The 23,704-nt window shown below is 32.6% G+C and overlaps 3 protein-coding genes across 3 annotated transcripts; 1 reads left to right on the forward strand and 2 right to left on the reverse strand.

The window, feature by feature from the left end:
* The first annotated feature begins 4,253 nt into the window (after positions 1–4,253).
* Positions 4,254–6,393, forward strand: LOC130649011 (uncharacterized). The gene has a single exon (XM_057455194.1). It carries the CDS (start codon positions 4,526–4,528, stop codon positions 5,819–5,821), a length of 1,296 nt encoding a protein of 431 aa, XP_057311177.1. The 5' UTR covers positions 4,254–4,525; the 3' UTR covers positions 5,822–6,393.
* Positions 6,394–11,922: 5,529 nt separating this feature from the next.
* On the reverse strand, positions 11,923–14,889 carry LOC130649279 (periostin-like). The gene is made up of 4 exons (XM_057455532.1): positions 13,999–14,889; positions 13,702–13,927; positions 13,029–13,354; positions 11,923–12,566 (listed from the first exon to the last, which is right to left on the reverse strand). Exons 1-4 carry the CDS (start codon positions 14,683–14,685, stop codon positions 12,018–12,020), a joined length of 1,788 nt encoding a protein of 595 aa, XP_057311515.1. The 5' UTR covers positions 14,686–14,889; the 3' UTR covers positions 11,923–12,017.
* A 2,845-nt stretch (positions 14,890–17,734) lies between these two features.
* LOC130649089 (uncharacterized) lies at positions 17,735–20,018 on the reverse strand. Its single transcript, XM_057455291.1, has 3 exons — positions 19,746–20,018; positions 18,562–18,761; positions 17,735–18,103 (listed from the first exon to the last, which is right to left on the reverse strand). Exons 1-3 carry the CDS (start codon positions 19,792–19,794, stop codon positions 17,975–17,977), a joined length of 378 nt encoding a protein of 125 aa, XP_057311274.1. The 5' UTR covers positions 19,795–20,018; the 3' UTR covers positions 17,735–17,974.
* Between the last annotated feature and the right edge of the window lie 3,686 nt (positions 20,019–23,704).

Raw genomic sequence — 23,704 nt, forward strand, 5'->3', positions numbered from 1 at the left:
ATTTGCTAACTATTTTTTGGTTTACGTCAAAGCAATAAACGAGTGTGTCGATGTTGGTAATATGTCGTTCAAAAGCCACATAATCGTCATGTCCATGAATAAGAGGAGACGCAATTAACGCATGTACAAAGAAGATCTAGAGGGTGATTGAGGCCGATATTTCATCTGCGAAGCATAAGGGTTTGTAAACAGAATATCTAAATGTATTCATTCCTTCCAAAAGTGCGCATGGTTTTTTCTTTTTGCTGCGAGTTTCTTCAATTAGTTTTATGGTTAATTTCGTATTTGTTGTGAAGGTATGATTAGATTGTTGAAAATATTTACCGTAAGGTGATATTGTATACTCTGCTATGTTTTGGCATTTACTTGCAACATTTTATTGTCGGCTCAAACATGGTTGACTATTTCTAACTCTTTAAACCCGTATATTTTTTATTAATTTGAAATCATGTTTAATTTTACTATCTCCTTCGTGTATTTAAAGTTTCCTTATCTTTATTTGGCTAGCATAGGTGGTTTCTTAAAAATTTCTTTTAAGTAACAATGAATTAGCAAGGTGTTTTATTTTTTTTAATAATTCTATAATAATTCTAAACATTTACCTTTGTTGGTTCATATGTTGCTGCAAACTTTTTTCGTTTAGATACTGTCTTTGATTTATTTTTTGGAGTTTTTTTTTCAGGAACTTAAGGCGTGATTTATTTGGTGTTTAACATAAAAAATATTAAAGTTCCTGTAGGTAGGCTTTTTCAACATCTACTCTATTATAATAGTAAGTCTTTCTTTGTGGAACTCTCATAATATTGGTAGCTACTACCATAATTTGTAAAATATTTGAAGGAATGTTTTTAAAATTTTATAGAACTTTACCCCTCTAAACAAGACTTTTATTTATTTACTATATTTCGCGAGTTGGAATAGAAACTTAAAATTCTACTCGTGCTTGTTAAAAAAATAAATGTAATGCCGAATCGATGTATTTAAATTCATTAATGTTCCATTCGTTAGCGAAGTAAAAGTTCACATAAACATGTTAACGAATTATTCCTTCACATGTTTTACATGCGGCGTCATCTGCAGCACGCATTATTAGAAAGCAAAAAGATTGGTTCTTGTGTCATGTGTTTAATTTCATTTTTTTTTCTTTCTTTCTTTCTTAAATTATTTTTCTTTTATGTTATATTTTGCAAAATAGTTTTACGACTAAAGCGATACAAAACCGTTCAAGTAAGATAACCGTCTTGATTATGAGTAATTACTTTTTTATAATGAGTTTATTTTTAATTGCTTTTTAATTTATTTTTTTTAATGACTCACTGCACATAATTTTCTAACCACTATCAGTTTGACTCTCGTGTAACTAACATCAGGAATCAGTAGTTGGTTTTGTAACCCCTTTAAAACTAAAACAAAAGTGTCTTTGTTTCTTTAAAACAGGCATGTTAACAGGAAGAGAAATTAGGTTTTAAAGATTATCATTGGTGAAAGAACAATTTGGCCTCATATTAAAGATCTCTGAAAGAAGATTTATTATTAACATCATTAAAATGCAAATTTCTAGACAGCTTTTTAGTAACTTTCATATGAAATGAACTGTATTTTTCAGAGAGCTAAGCTTAAGCTGTTAAAACTTATAGTTGAATTTGTGTTTCAGAAAAATTTGTATTTTATTTTGGCGGAGTAAATTGTATATGACAAAAAATATCAAAAAACATTTGATATCTAATGTTTGTAGCACATTTTCATTTTTTGCAGTGAGAGCCAGAAGAATATAGGCATAAGCGTAACCATAATCACTTACTTTTTATGAACCGTCCAATATTGGTAATAAATCGCTAAATCCTGTTTGTAGGAACAAACACGCGTAAATTGATCGCTAAATGACACTTGTAATGAGATTAGGTAAACAAAACTCGTAAATTTTTTGAATATATTCCTGACTAATGTAGCAAGCATATTTATTTTACCACCAGGAAATGGGAATAGTTAAGGTGCGAAAGGTTGCGCGTGGCCTTCTTGTTATGGAGTTCGCTTCATAATCACAAGGTCTGTGGTTCGGTCCACAGCGCGGGCATGTTAAGCAAGTGCATTTACCACAGCAACCCATGCCATGTGAGGGCAATTGGATAGGTTTTGCCGGTTTATACTTAAGGTATGCATTTCTAACACAGGACCCACATTAATAACAGTGTTTCCAACAATAAAGTCGCTATATTCTGTATAAATATTCGGAATAACAATAATAATACTTTCCGAGCTGTTTGATTGATTAATTCTAATAATCTTTGCTCACGTGGTCATTATCGAAAAATCCTTTGTTTTGGCGCAAATGGTCCCCCTCACTCAAACACTGACACTGCACATTAGGCTGACTACGCTATTTCTATACGTCCTTTATACTTTTTTGGAGTAATAACATATCAAACCCCCCAAAAAAAATTTTCCATAGTTATTTCACCAGTGGCAACTTAAATCAATAAGAACTCTAACGCAAATGAAGACCGCATACTTTAGCACGTATTCCATGATTGTCACTATCAGGTGTGGTTAAATTTTACAATCGTTTAATCATAATTGTACCTATTACTACTAGGACGATTAACTTGAAAACGGATCTTATTCAAGAATTTTTTGTAATCTGTTCGTAACGGAAAGTAGTTGTAAATGTCACAAAAACAGTATTTATTTATTTCTCTGTAAAAAGTGTAAAATAAAAAAAAATTATTCATAAGCAGGTGTGTTCTTTCTAAACCTAGATGTTTAGAATCGTCTCATGGGTATATCAAGACAAAAAATTCTAGAGAATGTTTATTGTTCTGGGACCTGAAAGCCAATTTTGAAACTCAAGATCAATGAATTATAAAATGTTGTGTGCATGCATAACAACTTCCATTTAATGTTTATGGGAATTAAAGTGAAATGATAGTTTTTTGTGACCGCCTTTTTTTATAATTTGTGCTATGGACGTCTATTTTGTATTTGTTCACATTTTTATGGTAGCATTTTAATAATTTTTACTTAGTGGGTACCTTATTTTGTCAGCATTAACTACGAAGTGAACTCTATGTTAGCTTCACCAGAGGTACGGATATGGGAATAATAAGGAATCATCAATATTTTGGTGCTGTCGTTGCAGAATTGCGATCTATTTAACTTAAGTAAAACTTAAGCTTTAGTACTATGTTATTAAAATATTTTTATCTTTTTCATTATTTATTGTTTATTATTAGTTTGTATATGTAATCGCACCTTAAAATTACGAGTTCGATTATTTCCAATTGCACGAGTAAACGTTCGATTACGAGCTAATCAAACAATGAACTATTTTTGTACGAGTAGCACAGGATGTCAATTTCGATGTTTTGATTTTTTTATTACCCGATTTATAATTAGTTCGATTCGTTGTGAAGATATCTTTTTTTGACTTATCATAAAACGCAAGAAAATAAATATTTATGGGTATGAATCCAAAAGCAACAGTAATTATTTTAAACGACAAGTAAAAGCTTTAGAAAAAATATTTTTTTCTATATCGAATGTTTTTATTCTCTTGTTCAGATTTAATGAGCCTTATTGTTTTATAACCTTTTTATTACCTTGCTGTTTTTTTATTATAGTTCGATAGTAATTATAACATTATATATATTTTTTAAATTATCAGCGCTCCTTAAAGAGTGCAGTTAAGATTAAGAAATAATTGCACTGCGCAGATGCAATTACGATATAATTTGCACTGTAGAAGAAGCCAAACAAGAAAAACAAGTCATCATGTGAGATTATACCTGTTATTAATTATATTTTGTAAAATTACCAACTTGTGCAGAATTATGATGCTCTAACCTTTCACTTTTTAATAGAATGAGTGAGAATGAATGAATGAATGAATAAATGAAGCAGTGATGTTACAAACACGACACATTGGAATAATTTCTTGAATAACTTAGTGCATGTGAGAACGTCAATTAAATTGTTTAAATAGTTTTCTGCTACCTTATTTATTAACTTTGCGCAAATAGTTTATTGTCTAAAAGAGCCTGTATACATACAACTATCAGTTTAATTGTTTGGCTGTAATTGAAACTAGTAATACAACTTTTTCTGTGAGTAAATAACGGATTAATCGCACGGGACGTTAAAATTCATGTTGACAGGGGACGCTTATTTCGTAGGGGCGCTTATTTATATATTATTAGGGAAGAAAATTATCCAAACTTTATACTCATAATTTTTATGAATAAAAAATAGAAATACAAACAAAAAGAAAAGAAATATAACAGTAATAATGTATCTTTTATGAAATTTCAATAATGTAATCTTCATCTTCATTAGCAATACTCATAGTAAATATCGTTGTTCTTTGAATTAGCGCCCCTTTTCTCAAAAAAACGAAGAAGGGGCGCTTATTTAGGAAGAGACTTTTATTAACAATTTTTTTCCTCGCTCATTGGCCACGGGGTGGTTAGTCTGGCAATTACGGTAATGCGTCATGTCGAAAAGATTTTGATAGCAGGTGTAAATAAATAAAATGGTTTCGCAAGACAGATTTTTGTTATGGGAGAAAAAACGGAATTCAACGTACATTGTGTTTTTGGTTTTGTACTTCTTAATGGGCTTAGAACTTGGATGTGTTAATGCAACGCTATGGATTTATGTATCAACTGTTGTAAAACCCAACAATCCTGAATTATTTTACGGGTTAATTGTTGGATGCTTTTTCGCACCGCCCATATTATTCTCACCCGTTTTGTCGCGTTTTGCTGACAAAACTAGACGAGTGAAGCTTTGCTTGATATCAGTGATTTATTTGTCAATAGCCGGGAGCATTTTATACACCATTCACACATCTCCCTTGTTTCCGTTGTTTGGAAGATTTTTGAGCGGGTTTACCATGGCAGTGACACCACTTATGGTTTCAGAAGTTGCAAGATCATACCCTAAAGAAAAGGTGTCACAAAAATTGATGATGATTAATGGTAGTCGTTTAATAGGTTACGCCTGCGGGCCATGCATTTCTATATTTTGTTTCAAAACAGATTTTTGGATTGGAAGTATTCACATAACGTATGCCAATGTTATTGGACCTATTCTCTTTGTTATTTGCTGCATAATACTGGTTGTTGTATTAATTTTTACGCATGATTTATCAAGAGAATATGACATGAAAGCAGAATCCATGGAGAGAAAGAATATACCTTCTGCATCAGCATTCAGCACAACAAAAAAGATTTTTCAAACTAAAGACACTCTCCTAATGATCATTATCTGCATATTTTTTGGGATAATGGACCAAATAAATTTCCGTATATTACCCATGATTGTTATCACAAGATTAAACTTCAGTTATTCAGTTCTAAATATTCTGTTAATGGGTGTTGCGTTCGCCAACATGGTTCTTGTTGCATTTCTACTATCTTGGAGAATTTCAAACAAAGAGGTGTATTATACTGGTATTATAAGTTTGATGTCTGTAATTCTGACATCTTTGCTGTTATTACTGCTCTACTATCGAGTTGGACACGTTACTGGATGGTATGTGATGTTGATTGCCAACCTTCTTTGCAACGTAGTGTTTTTTCTTTCCGATCAAACATTTGCAGTGATTGTGTGCGCAAAATTGGCTCATTCATGCAATCAAGGATTCTTGGAAGGTGTTCGTTTGTTTTCTATACAAAGTGGACGAGTTGTTGGAGCTATATGCATAGGAATGTATTACAGCCACATGAAGTTTTTTTATCCTTCAACGACAGCATTGTCAATTATGCTCTTGACATTGTTGATATTGCGAAGAAAAACTCTTTCGAATCCCGTGCCAGTTATATAACTCTCAAGTTGTCGTACAAATAATTAATGATGTATATATGTAAGGTAATATACACTAGTATCATTAAATATGTTTTCAAAACCATGCCGTTATTAACAAATATTGGAACAGGTTCTCAATAGTAATAACAATGCTAAGAGAACTTATTTTCCTTTCATTTATTTTCTTTAAGTCTTGCGGGTTAATTCAAAGCATGAGTATTACAATTGGGGTAGTGTTTGGGATGGTTGGTTAGAGCAGTGGTTGGGGTAGCTTTTTTGATATTTGAAGCGTATATTTTGTGAATATTCCTTACAGATTTAAAACGGCTTTTAGCTCACTTGACATATTGAATTTCGACCCAGTTATCAAAAAAAAAGGTCAATATTTACCTTTTGTTTTCAACGTGTAGCGCCGCCACATCTAATTTTGTATAATAATTTGCAGACCACATGCTTTACGCCGCTAAATATTTCTTTTGAAACTGAGCCGCTGTGTGAAGTTAATCACTGTGGATACAAAGACAAGCAATGTTATATCACGGGGTGATTCTATAGTATGGTTACCAGGTGTACAATACAACCAATTTTTGATAGCCGTAAAGTTCGATTGTACGTGGTGTGATATAGTGAAACCCCCACAGAAGATTTGCCATACGAACCTTGCATAGAGAGAGCCTTGTTTCAAAGTTTTTATATTTAAAATTTTGGACGGTAAAGGAGAACACAGATGATTTTGGTTTGTTGAACAACATATCACCGCAAACCCTACTGCAAACACTACCTGAATTGGGGTACTCTATGGTTCTAATTAAACTGTAAAAAAATAGATCATATTGCATGTGAAGAATATGTTTTTTTTGATAAAACAATAGAATTTTTTTATATTAATGCGCATTATAACTGTTCATAAAAAATACAATTTGTTTTTCTGCATCTTGGTTTGTTTTCCTTTTCTAGAAAATACACACATAAGTCAAGCAGTTAAAATATAAAAAAATATGAGGTTAATATTTTGAGAAAAGAAGTTTTATACTGGTTACCAGTGAAGGGTCATATCCCCCCCAAAAAAAAAATTTAATAAATAAATAAATAAAAAATTTTCATTTGCAATTATTCTAATGTAAGTAATACGAATTTTCCATTCTTCCTATACCATATTCTTACTCACATTGTTGTGTACAAACGTCCCGATAAGTGTTAGGGGAAGTCTGAAAAATAAGACATTTTTAAACAAAAAGATGAAGTTATCACAAATCAAGGACGTCAATAATTGGTTGACAAATTCAATTATTTACAAATTTATACCAGAATAATAGATAAAAAGAAGGGGAAACATTGTATTGATATCTATTTTAATCCACAATACAAATTTTTTAGAAAACGAAAAGGTCATAAACGACCTACAAAACTTCAAAATAGTCTACTAAGCACGCCGTCATTGCTGAAACTTTGAAGCGTACGGGGCTGATAATTAAAGTGGCGTTCATATTTTACGATTTTTTCTTGTTTTTGATAACACGTGTATTTTTTAAAAAAATGTTTACCATAACTATTTCTTTTTTCAATTAATTAAAAAGAAAAAGCATACTAGGGGCCGGTTTTCATACAACTGCATTTATCGCACAGTCGTAAAAAGCGCTGTGACTTTTAATATATGCATGCACATTATCAGAATAATGCCGCTGATCTCACGCTTTTGCATGCGCAGGGTCGATTGAAAAAATTTGCACAGGCTCTACTTTTTGAGCGCTACATTTTGCGCTTCAACTTAACAGCCAATCAAAACGTAGAAATCTACGTGACTTACGAAAGAATTTTTAATTAGGTCATATCAAGATGGCTAGCAACAACGTAAAGATCTCGCTTCTGTGTTAAATTTTTATCAACACCAAATGGATGTAGAGAATCAGAATATATATATCAATCAAGTAAACAAGATGAAGAACAAAATAACATGAATGTGGAGGCCCTTAAAAAAGTACTCGTGACAAAATTAAATCCTTAATCAAAACGTTGTGTAGGCCTTTAGTTCTTCTTTCTATGAAAAGTCGTATCACGCACATGTTTTTCTTACGTATTTTTTACGACGTTGTTTATTTCTACACCATAAAAAATCTTAGAATTTTCAGCAATAAATTCGTCTGTTGAGAGCAGCCATTTTTTGCAAAAAACAACAAATTAGAAAATCAACTCGATTTAATGTTTTATCTTTTTACTAGTAACAATTTGTTACTATCGCTTGGAAACGTTGTCTACTGTTACCTAACTCAAAGTTCCAGGAAAAAAACACAACTTTAGAAGTAAAAAGAAGAGAAAACGGTAGGACTTTCATTGTAGAAGCTTGTTATATGTTTTTCCTTGGTAAATGGCAATTTCAAGTCCCGAATAATTTTTTTTTTCTTTTTAGTAAAATGTCACCCTCTTTACCAAGTGTTCCAACAACAATCAAACAAGTTTCACAAAAACTTAAGTATTTATTAAAAATAAAAAAAGTATATTAAAATGTTTTATGTTTTTCCAGTGAAATAATTATATAAAAAAATTCTAATCCCTAAATTCATTGATAACGAGTGTACGCTGGCGAGGGGAAGTGGTAACGAGCAAGTAAACAGCAACGCTCATTTCTGCAAAACCTCCAATACAGCCCACTATAAAACTCCATCCCAGAACATAATTATTGAGCTGTAATTTGTCCTTCATTTCCTGTGGATATATGGAAACAGTTGCTACCATGCACAGAGAAGAAACAATGGGCAACAAAGCAACATAACGCAATTTTATCTTTTCCCAAAAAATACCAATAATGCTCAAAAAGATAGTTACTTCTGAAAATATGCACGCAAATAATGATAGCGTCTGCATTGCTCCTAAAGAATACGTAGTTTCACTACCAAACGTCTTGCATTCCTTTGCGTCGCATTTCAACCACAATCCTGACATTTCTTTATCTTTGAAATTATTTACAATCCAGCAAGTGGTTGTAGTAGCTACCACCATACAAATAAATGATGCAATGGTGCAAAGAACCAACAACGCGTGTTCTAACTTCATTACTTAGCTATTACAGAAATAAAAACGTGTAGAAGATAGATAAATAGTTCATTTTCAAGTACTTTTGTTAAATGTCGAACTGTGTTTAAATCAAATCACGAGTTTTTGTGTAAATAATAGCTGGTAAAAACTATTTCACCTATGGTAATTCTAAGTAGAAATTAGACACACAAAATAACTTAAAAGTTAGTTAATGTCACAGACAAGTTTTGATCAAGATAATTAACACTCGTAATGATGCAGAAGCTTAAAAAACATTCGGCATATGTGAAAAGAATGATTTTGGGATAAATAGAAGGTTTTTACCAAATTGTAGATGTATTGACTACAACTTTTACAACAAAAGCCTATATGATGTGTAACCAAAGATTACTGCATAAATGAATGACGCAGTTAGGGATGTGAAGCAAACTTGCTCAAATACACTACTCGTTATGCAGTATAAAATATGTCAGTAAAAAAGCATATGAGTCGTTCACCAATCAATAGCTACAATGTTTAAATTATCTTTTATAAGATTTAAAAATTCATTCTTTCCCATTTAAACTAATACATTCTATTAATATTTACCACTCTAGGTTATATTTTAATTCATATCTAAATTTTTATGATCAATTTCCTTGTATACGGGCAGACTCCAACACATTCGTCATTTTGTACTCAAAATACGACTTTGATGCTACTTTTCTTTTCTTTTGACGGAATAACTTGATTCTACATTTTTCTACACCGTAATTACAAAGTCTTCTGACTTTAGTTTTCGTGATAAGACTCTCTATTATGAACACAAGCATTCTTTGTTATCAGATTACAACAAACATAACGATAGTGGAAAGTTATTTGTTTTTTTAAATCATCAAAATAAACCGAATTAGGAGGATATTGGTTTTGCGGAATAAAAAAAATAATTTGTCGTCTACCGGCGTATTCAAAAATGTATAATTCCGGACGTATTTTATTCACAGATTTATAATTTCCGACGTATTTTTTAAAAAGAGGGTCGACTTTCAAATTTCGTCCCACAAACAATTGTAAACACTGTTAAAAAGGTATGTGTACGGCAAACCAGAGTTAAGATTTACGAGTTCATGTTATTTGTTTAATTTCCTGTAATGAATTTTGTTGACGTCAGCACGTCCTGTTTTCTTGATTTTTCTAACCTTTACATGCATTCGCTCGTTGCTCACAATCAACGCTGTTTGCCTGGCCTTTACATCTGTTTATTTGGAGCTAAAAATCAGCCTTTTTCAATCTTATTCAGTATTAAGTCTAAAATTGTAGCTCGTGTTTAAACGGGAAATAAATACTATTTATAGGCCGAACTAAAGAGAAATATTTTCTTTATACATCTGTGCAGTATTGTTTTTGTCACGTTTTTAAAAATTTGTTGTTCCACGAAACAAAAGTAAAAGTCGATAATATTTTAACTTTCTTTACTTTTCCGAATAGACAAGCCAATCAAAATTTTTGGTTATTTTTTTATCTGTTGTGCGAACGCATAAAATAAAGACAATGCGATTTTTAAAGCAAGACACTTATACAAGCAGCAGGAAAAGCAAAAACAAAATGAAAGAAAACAATGCCAAAAGTTTTCCATGACAATGAAATTGTGTGAAGCACTACAATCATTGGTTGCTGCAAATAATTCCCTTAATCTCTGTAACAATAGGCAATGCTCTTTGTGTAGAAGTGTGTCATAATAGCACAAAAGTAGGAAACACTGAGCCCAAATTTTATACAAATTGTACACAAAGGCTTTATATTGGTGAACAAACGAAAGAACAAACTACATTTTGTATACAGTACGCAGGAGGTAAGTTATTTAAAATGTTGAAAACAAAACGAATTTTAACATTCGGTCAACAGCAGGGTTTCAAAAACAGATAGATCTTTAAGATTTCTCAATTATGAATTGGTTCTGACGCTTCTTTCCATGATTGTATGTGTACTAAAAAACAAACAAGTTCTAAAAAACAAACAAGAAAGGTTACAAAGCATTTAAAATCAAATCAAGACTGTCTGCAAACGAATAGGAAAACTCATTTATGCCATTTTGAAAAAAACCATTGGTTCTATGGTAATTTTCTGCAAAATGCAAAATATAATGCCCCTAAAAGAACAGTATGAAAAAAGACGCATCATATATTGTAATCCAAAAAACTTGATCCAGCGGTCAACAACTCTTGCGTGCGTTTAATTCTTTCATTAGATTAATGCCACAAAAACTATTTTCCAAGTTACAGTTGCTATAAGTTGAGGTGAGAAAAATAAAAACGTGAACAGAAACTCACAATCGCAACAATGAACTATTTTTTTGTTAAAATGATATAAATGTTTTTATTTATGACGAGAAACCGTAGCGCTTGTCCCATATAAGCGCAACTTTTTTTCACGTTTTCTCAAATTTTCTGCTACATTAAGTTTAAGACACACACGTCCAGATGTCTACGATTATCTTGTGGCAAAAGCTTCATTTGTAACTCTGCAAAAATCCTTGACACTTCATTTCTGTCCCGTTTCCGAATAATAAAACTTTTCGAATTATGAAAGCAAAGGTACAAAAAGATACTTTTTAGTGGAGTGTTTTATTATCTTAAAGATGCTATAATCATTGGCGGAATGGAAAAAACTGCGTCTCCGCACAATGAAAATCGTTTACTAAGGTAAACTCTTTTTTCATTTTTTTCTTTGTTGTTAATCTTAAAATTCTTCGACTGACATCTTTACGATCGTTGTGATATGCAAGGCAAAGTAAGCAATCAAATTTCAATGTATTTATTGTTCTGTTTCGCTCTATTTTGTTTTACAATCCCGTTTAAAACATGTACTTTTTTTGAACTGGCTTCGAAAAAACAACAGGCGTTCATACACAACGTTAGGAGCAGCGTCACTTTTTTACTGTGTTTTATATTAATTGTTTTCGCATCGTGTTTGATATGGCATTTATAAAATAACGATAACTTTGTCTTGATATATTTCTGAAAACAAATAGGGGGAATAGTTGGAGATTGGATTCGGTTTTCGAACTCTGTGACAAATTAAAATAACTTACAAAACTTATTTCTTCCGAATAATACAAGAAAACATAAAACGAAATGATGAAGATCTTATCTTAATTCAGTCTTAAGTCATTTAAAACCACATTCTTGTACAAAGTGTGTGTATTATAATTTAACTTCAGAAAAAATTTTATTGACGATATGTATTATACCATTGGTTGCAACTAAGTTTGGCGTAGTCACGTTGGAGTTGTATTCAATTATACGAAACATCTTTCCTTTGCGATCGGCTTGAATATGCAGAGTTGTAAAATGACGGTTTCTATACTCCAGTGTTTTTATTCTTTTTTTTCTTGACTTTGAAATTTGCGTTGTGAAAAACGGTTTCGGAATTATATGACGCAGCAAAATTTCATTCATTCGTCGATTAGTGTCAGTCGAAAATTGATTTCCAAGTTGATTAAAAAAAACCTTCATTGCGCGGTTTGTGGGCGCAAATAATGTATAAAACCTTGAACCGTCTATTACAGAATTATACAGCGTCTCATTTGTGTTTCGGAAGAACTTTAGAAAGATTCTTAACTTTTTTGTTGCTCTGAACAGTTCGCTGACTTTCTTCGTTGGAGGGAGAAGAACACGATCAACAATATGTATGATTCCATTCAGTGCCAAATTATCAGGATGTAATACAATTCCATCTTGAACCGTGGTCACCTGTGAAATTCAAATATAGAATGAGCAGAAAATGTCTCAATTTTATAAAAAACTACATGCTTACAGGAGAGCAGCCAACCACAAGCAATCAGCAAAGACACACTTGTACTTTATTTACATGAACTCGATATTTAATGTGTATTTATAGATAGCCTATATTGCATGTAATAAATTCAAACGCAATTTCAAGTATGGGCAGCAGCAGACATAGTGAGGTGAGAGGGACGGGGAGGTCGTATCTGTACTAATATAACTTTAGTTATAGATAAGGTATATGTTTGAAATCATAAGACTTTTTCCATGAAGACGTGTAAAGTTTTATTTCCATCAATGACACAAAAGTGGATTCTCTACATTTTGTCGGAACTGGTCAGAGAAATGTTGTACTTTTTTTAAAAAAAAATTCTAATACTTCTAACATGGAGTGTATGAAGAAACACCATATTAGAAGAAAGTACTGACCTGGTTTCCATCAACATGTAACTTTAGTGACTGTTGAGTTGCTTTGTGAATCGCTGTCGAACTGAGCACAGTTTGAAGTGGAAAGTTCTCACTGACATGCTTTCCCTTCACAACATGAAATCTCATTAGCGTCATGAGATATTCTTTATCATGTTTTAAACGACTACTGACGTCAGAAGGGAGTTTTGTGAAGGCTTCGTCGGTTGGTGCAAATAACGTATATGCATGAAGAATGTTTGAGAATGGATACATATGATTGGTGGATATAAGATTGTGCAGAAAAGTGTGGCAGTTTAATGCACTGAGTGTTTCCAGAACTTTTAGATCTAAATATATATCCGGTAAATATTACACAAATCCTTAAGAATAATACACTACGCCAAACTGATTGGGTTTTTTACAATTTCTCTTCCTCCAAAAGCTTTGTGTTAGATCATACCAGCATTGTTTGCGATAACTTTGTGTTAACAAGGAAGAGCGCAATTCACAAAACAGACTTGTCATTTTTTATAAAAATGTTGCAAAACGACGCCAAGGATGTTTCCCACCTAATCAAATCCAAGCCTTAAATCTTATATATTTTCTTCTTAGGAAAATACTGACGTCTAATGTTGTTTATATAGTGAGTGTAAAGGTTAAAACAAGAGAACAGAATTTGAAGAAAATGACATACTTATTTCTGGAAGGATTGTATCTGTTATGCCGTATATCCAACCGTCGTTTACTGTAGTTGTTGTCAACACAGCTGCTCCATTGACATACGACGCCTGTGTGTTGTACATATCTTGATATAACTGGACTGTACGGCCTACACTGTTAATGTATCTACTCCAGCCTTTGTCAGAAAACAACCGTTGCCTGCACATAGGACGCGTAATGACATGACTTCGTATGAATGTCTAAACGACCGGATATACATAAACGTGGCACAAGGTAAAATTTCGTTATTGATGAAGATTATAGTTCTTACCCTAGCTTCAGTATCATTTGAGAATATATTTTTTACGTAGGTGCCTGGCAAATGTACGAAGGCTGTATCAAGAGGCGCAAAAAATGTAGCTCCAAATGGAAATTGAAAGTGTATTATTTGCTTTTTCATTAAGCTGTACATGACATGATGGTTGCCGCTCTGTTTTAGATACTCGATCAAAGAAAGGGATGGAATCTGTAGACTGCTTAATATTATGTAAACAATATTATGATCAGTTTGAATCTCTTCCAGTATTTTGACGCCATGAATCCACAAGGTTACCTTTTTTGCAAATCTATCGTAAATTTTGTTCATGAATACTGTGCAACGATTAATACCAGTTAAACTCATTCCATCACGGATTAGATTGCTTGGTAGCTTTTTATCAAAAACATAACAACCAAAATTTTTATTTAAATTCCTAATCGTTTCAGTATTTGATTGGTTTTGATAGTTAGAGTTGAACGGAACAAACAAAGTATATTCGCCTCTGCCATACAGGCCTGAGTATAAACCCTCTTTAAGCATGGCAATATAAAACGCATTAAAACCACGTGCTCTAAGGACAGCTGCTAGCGTTACTTTGTGATAAGGATATGCACCTCTCGCAGGCAGTTCATGATTATATTGCGCCAATACACATCCGGTTAAAATTAAACAAAGGATGAAAAGCGTCATAAGAAACATCTCATTGGCTACTTGTTTTAATAAACTAAAACATGAAATAACTCTTCGTATATTCAAATAACTTTTACTGAAGCTGGAAGCTAATTAGTCTTCACGTTTCACAGCCATCGTATATATAGATATTCTTGTGTGAAACTTCGGTTGCATGATGGCCTCTTGTGTTATGAAAACAAATACTACGCGCAGTAATATTTTTCAAACCTTCCCGTGTTGTGTTTTTTTTGTAATGCTAGAGTATCTCATTCACAGTATCTATATTTGCAATCAGTGTTTTTATGTTTACCAACGACTTTCATACACGCCTAAGAATAATATTGCACTGACAAAAGTGTTAGTTTTTCGATATATAAACTTTGTTTATGTATCGAAAGCTAATCTGTTCGTATATTAAATTTTCATGGTACTAAGTTTGCAGCGTTTGTTAGCGTGTTTACAAACATAAACGAAATCAAACAAAATTTTTAGTGTAGCGTTTAACTCATTAAAACATTTTGCATAAGTAAACAGAACGTATTAACCTACGATTATGAAGCGAAACAATGTATACACAATGAAAATGCAAACATATTTCCCTGTGAGGATAATTAAGATTTATTTGGGCGTTAAGGGGCACAAATTTAAGTTTTAAGCCTAAGGAACTTTTCCGAAAAACAATGAACATTTTATTATAATTCCGTTCTGGGTTTTTCAATGTAACGGTTTCTTCTCTATAATAATAGCCTTCGTCTGTCTGTCTCTTCGCGGATCCCCCACTGAGTTAGAAAATGATGTTACGGAAACACGAATATCAAATGCCATATATTTTTATCCACTTTGTTGCGACGGTTAAATATAAAGGATGGGCTTACCCGTGGTTTTTTCCACGGACAACGACTAGTCTCTTTAATAATAGTCGTATTTTGTCTGTCTCTGCGCGGACCCCCCGCTGAGTTAGACAATGGTGTTACGGAAACACGAATATCAAATGCGATATATCTTTATCCACTTTGTCGCGACGGGTAAATTTAAAGGACGGGCGACCCCGTGGATTTTTCCACGGGTTAACGGCTAGTCTTTTTAATAATAGCCGTCTTTCTGTTCGTGTGTCAATAGCGACTTGTGTTAACCACGCACGAAATGCAAGTCTGCTAGTGCAGGGATGAAAAACTCGTCGGGTCCCCACTGGCACAGGGACGATCTCTCGCTAAAATAAAAGATCAAGCATAAACTCAAGCTCTTTAGAATCCTTAGCAACAATTTTCACGCTCCCCCGAAAGAAGTTCAAAATTTAGCAAGAAGATCGGAGCAGCTCACTGCTGGAGAAAGAAAGCAAGTTTCTTAACTGTTGGCTTTAACTTTTTGCTTCGCGAATGCTTTTAAAAATATTATTTGTGTTTCAACAAGATTACATTTTTTTTTAAAACTACTTTCTAGCCATTTTTTCTGCTTTCTTTTTTGTTTACCTAACAGACAAGCTATAGCTAGCTACCCAGCCACTTAAAGCTTTGTATTAGTTTTGTTGGTTATTTATATGTTTCCACAAGTTAAGATAAATATAATGCCACGTTTTCTAGCCTTATAAAAATCTTAGACAAACCAGTTTTATGATTTTGGCTACAAACGTAGATTATAACAGATTATAACGGAGCATGAAATCCAGCTAGCTAGCTAAGTGGCTAGTCTTACTTATTTCTATTATTTTTAATTTTTGACTAAAAAGTAGCCAAATACAGTTTGGCTACAACAAAATTGTTATATTTCTTATGCTAAATACAGGTAGGTAACCTCTTTTATAACTGTTATAAAAACTTTTTCCGCAAAATAAAATTGCTGAGTAATTTTTTTGACTGGACACGCTAACGACTGGGTGCTGTGGCCTCCACAAAAACAATACCTGTTTTGACATTAGCTGTATATATCTTGTGTTTTCCCCTGCAAAAAATTGCATGCTTGTCTAACTTGTTTTTTGCAAAGCTATTACAAAGCTTCGTTATTTTTATCTATGAAATTACGTTTTTACTTTATATTTTACACATAACAGCTCGTAATGGAATAGAGGTGTGGAGATTATAAAGCACGATGAACAATATTGAGCTCTTCCTAAAACAATTTAATCATAATTCAAACATTCAATTCTAATCCTTTTTATTCTAAATTCACGAACAAAAGCTGTTGTTTGAAAAGCATTAATGTTTGTTGGTAACCAGGAAAATGCCCGTTTAAAAGATGTTTTCTAATACGACTTTTACCGCAAAAACAGTCGGAACCAAACTGTACTGAATTTTGATTAACGGGGACTGTTTTGGAGGAAAGACTGTTTTTCGCTGTTACTAACAAAACTGTTACTGTTAAGAGTTGTCATTTGGAAAATAATTTTTAATAAAATGCCGATTATATCATAAACCACATATCATAGTCGCTCTTAATATTGCACAAACCCTTCCACACTTTTTGTACTTGTGTAAAGAGCCACTTGCTACGCCCACAGAAACTAGCAAATCACACTGAAAAATGTCTGATAAAATAAAAACTAATCCCAAAATCAATTTTTGAAATGTCTTAACCGTGTATTAATATCCAGCAATGTATTGATACACATGAACCTAACACTCTGCCACAGTTTATCACCTTGTGTGAAGTGCGGCTTTCTAAAGATTCATTATTTTGGTTATAGTTTCCGCGATTTTTTTTAAAACCTTTGAAGCGAAAGTCCACTTCAATCTTTTAGCACGTTGGTTCAAGGCGCACCCACTGGAGTGCTCAATATTGCGCAATATTTAGGAACACTTTCGCACGCGCTGATCGCACGAAAACAGTACTCTTGGTGAAAAAGCTGAAAGCTGAATTATTTTTTGTGTTGCATTTATTATTATATTCCCTAAGTGTGTTACCTACTCTACAATACGGTTACAAAGAGTACCTGCAGAAGTAGAATTGGTTAATAACATACACAGGTCATAATAAAGCCATGATTAATTCGAAAATACGCAATACTCTGTACACTATTGTAGTATTTTAAAGGGGTTATGAAAGGGTATTTCGTAGTATAAAGAGAAAATACAAAAGAGTATATCATTTATGTAGGTCCTATTAGTAGGATGCCATTTTCTAGTCTAGTACAATAACCGCAGCCGACATAACATAATACAAATAAAACTACGAAAGTCGGTTAATACAACTATACCAAAAAATCATTGATGTAAGCTATTAAAAGATGCGACATTCACGGAAATTGCGTATCTAACTAAAAAAACTCAACTAGAAAAACAATGAATTGGCACGTGATTTTGATAAATTATCTTTTATCACATTACAAAGTGTATGCGACAACTGCAGGAAGCAACGTTCCAAAAACTAAGACAGTAGAGCTGAATAGAATTCCAGATGAACTGGTAGCAGGAAGGCCATTACAAAGATCTGTTTGACAGCATTTTTTCACCTAAAATGTAATTAAAAATGACAATTATCACATTCTCGGCTTCTATGCATCTAGTTAGAAAGTGTTTCCAAAAGTTAGAGGAACGAGAAAAACTAACGTAAAAAGTGTATTTTTGCAGTGGGAAAAAAAGGAATTTGAATTTTGTTCTTTGGAAATAAATCTTAAAAAATTGAGGTAGAGGCTCCTTTGAGCAGCTTTCTTGGGGTGTTATGAAATATGTTGATGTGTCAATATCATAGTTTTAGTCAAATAGTTCTTGTTTTGTAGCAAAATTATAAAGCGTTTCACAAAATGCCGAAAATTATTCCAGGTCGAGGGCTTCCAGACATAGTAGTAGTGCCTGAATGTAAACAAAAAATTGTAAGAAAAAAAAAATGGTGTCCTAATCGTGAACTAGCGCACAAACTTCGTGAGATTTAGAACAATGTTTAAAAAAGTAATTTTCAATGGTTATTTACCTTGCAATCATCATGAAATCCAGTTGAACATGACTGTGCACATCTCCCATTTGATCTTGTACATTGCCCTTCCTGTACACGTCTACCTAGGAGACTGTATTCAATTGTTACGCAAGCATCATCAGCACCCATGCAGGTGTCTTTAGAGACAAGGTGTGCGCCTTGTACGGTGCTGAATATATTGCATTTCAGACAATTTCCTATGGAACAAAATTTTATCTTATCAATATTAGTTACTGGGAATAATTTTTCTTTGTAGGCTAAGAATATAATACAAGAATAGTAATAAAAGGTTGGCACGTTATCCAATATCTTATCCTATCTGAAACAGATAAAACGATACAATGTCTTGTTGTTGCGAGAAAATTACCACAAGGAAGGACTTTATATGTATAATTTATGCTTGCTCGGTAACAAAGAAATTCAGATAACAAGGTTTTAAATAAGAAACATTGATGGCTTTGTAAATACTCGAACAGATAGAAAAAAGATTCTAGGTGATTCAAGCCGTATTTTTGAGAAAGATGAGATGGAACATTTTTCTAAAACATTTAGCGAATTTGATGACCCGTAGAATTTGTCTATAAGTGCGTATTTATTAATGCATCGCCAAGGCATGCACATTCATAAAGGCTATAGTACATTATTACGTATTCCTGTGCCAGCTTTTGAAACAAATGTAGATTCATTTTAAGATGGTACGGCTGAAGAAGAGTGGTTTTAACCCAAAACTTAGCACGCAGTAGAATACAATAAAGACCAATAATTATTATGCTCAGTCCAAAATAGGTAATGATGCATCATAGTATGCAACAACTTGTGAACAATAGAAGGCGAAAGTTTGAAAAAAGAGCTTGTGTTTAAAATTTTTCGAAAAAACAATAAAATGCATAACAAGGTTATCCCTAAGGTATTAAAACATGCCACGTTTAATTTAAACTGGCATATATTACAATTCCGAACTAACCAAATTTTCTAGCCAGTTAAAATAAAAGAAAAAATAATAAATGTTTCCAGGCGCTTTCCAATAAAATTGCAAAAAATATAACCAACTTTGCTTGCTAAACAGAAAACCAGCCATACTGTCAAAGGATTATTATATATGACATTGGGTGTTCGATTTACAAACAATAGAGAAATTTGACAAATAATTAAAAAAGGTAAAAAAAATTTTTTTTTCTTACCATTGTAGATAACAGCCAGAAAGACACTCACAAATAAAAATGGTTTCATAATGACAATTCAAATTCTAATTCCTTCGTAAATTAATTTTGTCCGAAGAGAGTTGTTTTAAATATGTCATTATTACGGAAGCGAAACAACAACTCATAAGTGACCTGATGACTCATGATCCATTTATTAACTTTGTTACTTTTTAAATTTCCTTTTTTGTATGTTTTTCATGGATGAGAATACGAAGGTCAATTGCTCTGTCTGACCTTTTTACTTTCTACACGACACATAGAAAAATTTTAAAGGGAATTTAGGGTGATAGTAAAATTTACTTTGATTTCGTGATAGTATGACTGCTTACAATTCAAACCAAATTAGGAGTCAAGTATGATACTGTCCAATATATGGATCTAGGAGACAAAGAGAAAACAGTTTCATTAAGACAAACCGACAGTCAGAACAAATTTGCAAAACTGCAAGCGGGACTTGATTTAAAGGTTTAGTAATTCTGTATAAGCAATGAAGAACGTCTTGGTCTTTTCTAACGGTTTGAGCTAGCCTTTCTGCTGACACGGTTAGGGTGAAAGAGTCTTGTTTAGAGACTGAGATTTTTAGAAATAAAATTTCATATTTTATACAAGGCTCATGGAGCGGCCCCAATGTAAGCTAAATTGTATAAATAAAAGACACCTTTTTCAGACGTCTTAAAAACGTCTAGTAGATCTTCATTCGTTATGAACTAGAAAGAACATGACACCTTGAACGTGTCAACTTCTTTTATTTGATCAAGAATGATGAGAACACATCAAGCTTTAAAACCAACTATTACATTAAAAAGTGTAAAGAAAATGACCACACAAAGCATAAACGCCGACGTCATCCTTCTATACTGATAAGGAATTGACTAAACTAACATAAAAATACCCTATGTTGTGAAAATGAATATAGAGCAAACGAAACTATATTTCACTAGCCAGGTGGACCAACAATTGTTACCCTCCGTTAAATATCCTGTGGAGCAATTAATACGAACATAAACTGTGCCGCACATTCAGATGGTGCGCTCTAGTACAGATATGCAGATGTCGCAAATCGAGTGAATCGCACACAACATTATGGTGTTTCCGGGTATAGTATTTTTTTCAAATAAACACTTTCCTGCACATTTAGCTGAAATGAAAACACAGTTTACAGCCCTTTATTACTCGTCATAACTAAAACAGTTGGCCAAGCTTTTTATATTTTTTGGAAAATGTTTTCGATGAAAGTTCAACAATGAATGTTATTCCGCGCTGAGCGCCTGGTGCAGGTAAACAATGTCACACATCCATATAGGTATAAATACCCTTTTCCAAAAAAGCCTTTATTGCAACTGCGGTTGAGTAGAAACAGAGGAAAAAGCCCGTCGTAACACTGGGCCAAACGCTTATTACAGGACACCTTGTCACACATCTGTATAGGCATATTACCCGGTTCAAAAAACTATATCCTAACTTCAGTTTAAATAAAAACATAGTGTGCAGCAAAAACAATCACTCAAAAAATTTATTTTGTGAAAAAGGTTTTGTAGAATTCAAAAATTAAACACAGTTTACAATCTATTTTTACCCTGCTGAAGCGAACACAATGGTGCAACATTGTTTTGTGGAAAAAGTTCCCGTGAAACTTTAAAAATTAATCGTGACAGCGGGCGGAGCGCTTAGTACAGGTAAACCGTCTTTCATTCTGTTTAGGCGTAATACCCTTTATTGCAACTTCGGTTTCAATAAAAAATACAGGAAGAAGCCTACTGTTACCTCACCCAGCTTAAATGATAACTAAGCAATTTTATTTGTAGAATAAATTTTCATGACAGTAATAAAAGGTATAGCTGCATTTGGATAGTTTTACTTTTAAGCCAGGTCTAAATAAACAGTAAGTTGCATAACCACAAACTAATTTTGGTTAGGATAAGAAGCTCTTATACCCAACTTCAGAAGATAAGCAATAAATAAGGTTAGCTAGATAACTTGACCGAGCTGGACTTGTTCTGTGTTGCCATGTTCCGTGATAATCACGTTTGTGGTTAAAATCTTAAAATTCGTTTTTTTAGATTTATACATAGCTAGAAAACATGACAATATTTTTAACTTAACATTAAAAACATATGGAAATGCACAATACAAAGTTTTTAGAAAACTAAAAGGTCAAAAATCGTCCTACAAACCTTTAAAACGGCCACCATTACATTAGATAGTCTACCTGCAGGGTTTTTAATTAAATTCTGTTAGTGAAGAAAAGGATTTTTTTAATTTTTTTATTGATAACACATCAATTTTTTAAAGAATTTATAACTATTCATTTTAATCAATGAATAAAAACAGATAACATACAAATATATAAAAATAAAATATTTCAAACCCTCGGTTTTTCAAAGACTTAACAAGGTCAGAGCAGCCGCCGCTACCATTTTGCGTGATAGCCAGACAGATGACAGACGTATACGGATTATAATTGCAGCAAAAAGTTGTGAACGCAGTTATTCAATTTGTTTTTTCCATAAGCATGTGCTGTTTACACGTGAACGTCCACTCAATTACTCAATGGATATTATTTTTTTATTTATCTTTAACATCTTGAAACGAATTTTGTGGTGTAAAACAATCTTACATAAACACAACAAAGCCATCTTAAAAAGATTCGGAAATGAATTTATTTTATAATGATAATAGTAATATAATAATAAATGTTATTTAAAAATCGTTTTGAATTCGTAAGTTATGTTAACTTAAAAATTATATGTTATTAAACGAATTTTTTAAAGGATCTTGGAGACGATCCATACATAACGTTATGTAGACTAATTTATCCATTCTATGAAGACTTCTTACATACGAATACTAATGTGTTCTTTAGCACAGCGATACAGGCGTGGGGTTTAGTCAGTTTTGGTTTGAGTTAGAATAAATTAAATTGATTAGTATGGTAAGTTAAGCTATTCAAACTGATGACGAAATACTTGTTTCACGCGTGTCTTATTGGCATTCACTCAGCACTTGTGAAAAATCACATAGGTAGGTATCAGCTAAAATCTACAGTTACCAACTACGAACATGCTGTGTTGATATATCATTGTCAAGAGTGAATGGTTTAGCTTCTCTTCATGCATGCATGGGTTGAAATTCCTGGTCATGAACATTGTTAAAACTTGTACTGCATTTGTTTGACACGCTAGAACAGGAACCTTTGTGTAGTGTATAGAGCAAAGGAATTTTGTTGTTCTCTCTTTTTAATTTTGTTTTGCATGTTAGATATTTTCGGATCGCTTGCACAAACAAAATTATCAAAGCTTAAGACGCGCTATTTACCTCGTGGGTGTATTTTTTATTCATTAGCTAAGCCTGAATTAGACTGTCATAATCCAAATTTGCGGTCATCCATAACTGATAAAACAACAACTTGATACATCTTCTAAGTCAATTTTTTTCCCTCACAATCTAACGTGATTGATATCTGAAGCTGCTACATGGCGTAACATTGTCTTGAATGAATGGATGACAAAATATGACCTTAACTTATACTAATTTATCCCAAGGCCAATTTTACCATCAGATAACATTCTTACGTATATGTTGTACTTAAGTTTGCAGTAGTATGTATGGACACATGGGATTTTTCTTTATATTTTGTACATTGTATCATCTGATATTGATTTTGATCACAAAATCGTTCTAATCTTATTGGCACTCTGCAATCGCTGTACATTGATAAAACATTTTTTAGTCACTTGAAGTATTTTTAACTTTTAATTTAAATTGAACAAAAGACTTGCTATTTATTTTTCAACTAATTTTAACAGTTTAGTTGTTAGTTCAGGAGCTTGTAGTTTTAAAACCAACCAACACAAGTTTTTGGAGGAAACTTAAGCAACAAGGTTGTCACAGTCAATACCTGTATAATATTTTTAAATTTTGTTTAAAGCCTTTTTAAC

This window comes from Hydractinia symbiolongicarpus, chromosome 7 (assembly GCF_029227915.1).
Source record: "Hydractinia symbiolongicarpus strain clone_291-10 chromosome 7, HSymV2.1, whole genome shotgun sequence".
NCBI classification, from domain to species: Eukaryota; Metazoa; Cnidaria; class Hydrozoa; order Anthoathecata; family Hydractiniidae; genus Hydractinia; species Hydractinia symbiolongicarpus.